Below are 1714 nucleotides of genomic sequence, written 5' to 3'. Positions count from 1 at the left end.
GTAGTTAACCAGCAAGCTGACCCCATTTATGTTCATAGCCCCTTGCTGGTCTGCTGGAGCCAATTCTTGATCCGCTATAGAGCAAAAGTGAATGCGTGTCCAATACAGGAACCCAAGACTGCAAGATATTGGACCGAAACTATATGGGCTCAAGTGGTTAGCCCATTAAGCTGATCCATATGTTTTATAAGGCTGAAACTATATGGGCCCAAGTGGTTAGCCCAGTAAGCTGACCCCATATATTTCACAGCTCACTATCCCTTGCTGGTGTCAGGTCTCGTTCCGCCATGGCCATGGAAGCTTACGCGGCAGGAGACCCTGACAAAATCCAAACTGACGTCCTCTCAAAAGCCAGAGAAGCTTGCTACAAGGTCTCTTACTTCCCAATTCTCACAAATTTATATCTATATATACTCTTCTTCTATATGTTCATGTTTTTCTCAATGGAACTGTGGTGATTCATGCGCTATTTGATGAATTCTTCAAGGCTCGCGATGCTTTCTACGCGTGTTTGGAAAAAGAATCCGACAAGAAGCCCACTGAATTGCTTCGGTTGGTTTGTTATACCCTGTGGAATGCAAACAATCCAGGGCTGAATTTGTCAAACAATGCCGTTCTTCTTGGGTAAGATGGCTCTGATTGGTTTAATCTTTATTATGCCTTCAATGTATGATCTTTTGCTAATTGTGAATATTAATCTTTTGGCAGGTGAAACATTTCGATAGGCAGTTCTGTCAGAACAGGAGGGTTCAGAGGCTATTGGATGATAAAGGGTCGAGGAGAGGTTCGTCGACGCTACCGCAGCCTTACACTTTCAAGCCCACTGCTTAATGTTTTTCCTTTTAATACGTATTAACTTTTCCTATATAGATCATTTTATGATGGATAGAATAGACTGACCTCCTTATAGAACAATGCAAATCAGTTTCTTTAACAAAGCAACTAATTTGCAATAGGAAGCGTAATTAAATGAAGGGTACTCTTATTCGATTGAATTTATTCATTTTCAGGGGTGTAGCGATCGTCTTGGCCCCTGGGGAAGATGGAAGTGATCGTCATGATCTTTCCATGCGTGAATGTGGCATAATTATCTAAGTCATAGGCTGGAACAAGTTCTAGAACGGTTTTGATGATTTGCAGTGTTGCTGCATTTTAAATTGTTGGCTTCATCTGTCCTTGTGGCAGTAATAATTTATTGAACCTGACGATTTGTATTTCTTGTCTTAAGATTGACTGTTCATAATGTACCCGCTTCAATACATTTGTAAATTTTTCTTTTGTTCTCATGGTTCATGTACTTGGGGCTACTAAAATATTGGGCATTGGTAAGAGGAATAACTGAGAACCCTCATAAGCTTTGGGCCTTTTATGTTTTTTAGCGTACAGGAGCATGATTCAACTGGCGATCCTTTGTCCAAATCTTTTCACAAACTTGTAGACTTTCACCTAATATTGGTTCATAATTCACTGTTTGTGTTATGTAAGTCCGGGTGTATGTTGAGACTGAATATCCTGGTTTGAGACCCAATGCTACTATGGGGGTCCATTTGAACAGGTTCCCTATTTCTTCTCTGTTAATTTGGCGAGAAGCACGTTTAAAAATGATAATATAATTTTATCTCATAGCGTTGAAAGGGCAGGAGAAAATATAATATTATTTTAGCTCATAGTGTTGAAAGGGCAGGAGAAATTATAATTTAATTTTTTTATGCAT

The 1714-nt window shown here is 39.5% G+C and overlaps 1 protein-coding gene across 1 annotated transcript; it reads left to right on the top strand.

The window, feature by feature from the left end:
* The first annotated feature begins 287 nt into the window (after window positions 1-287).
* LOC129310042 (cytochrome c oxidase subunit 6B-like protein new16) lies at window positions 288-1364 on the top strand. Its single transcript, XM_054951868.1, is given in 5 exon segments — window positions 288-371; window positions 488-542; window positions 545-624; window positions 709-784; window positions 1011-1364. Coding segments are annotated over 5 exon segments (303 nt in total). The 3' UTR covers window positions 1019-1364.
* Window positions 1365-1714: the final 350 nt, after the last annotated feature.

This window comes from Prosopis cineraria, unplaced genomic scaffold, assembly GCF_029017545.1.
Source record: "Prosopis cineraria cultivar Desert tree isolate PC_DT_omini unplaced genomic scaffold, ASM2901754v1 PC4, whole genome shotgun sequence".
Classification (NCBI taxonomy): domain Eukaryota; kingdom Viridiplantae; phylum Streptophyta; class Magnoliopsida; order Fabales; family Fabaceae; genus Prosopis; species Prosopis cineraria.
The sequence above is the reverse complement of the archived record's forward strand: the minus strand, read 5'-3'. Positions and strand labels throughout refer to the sequence as shown.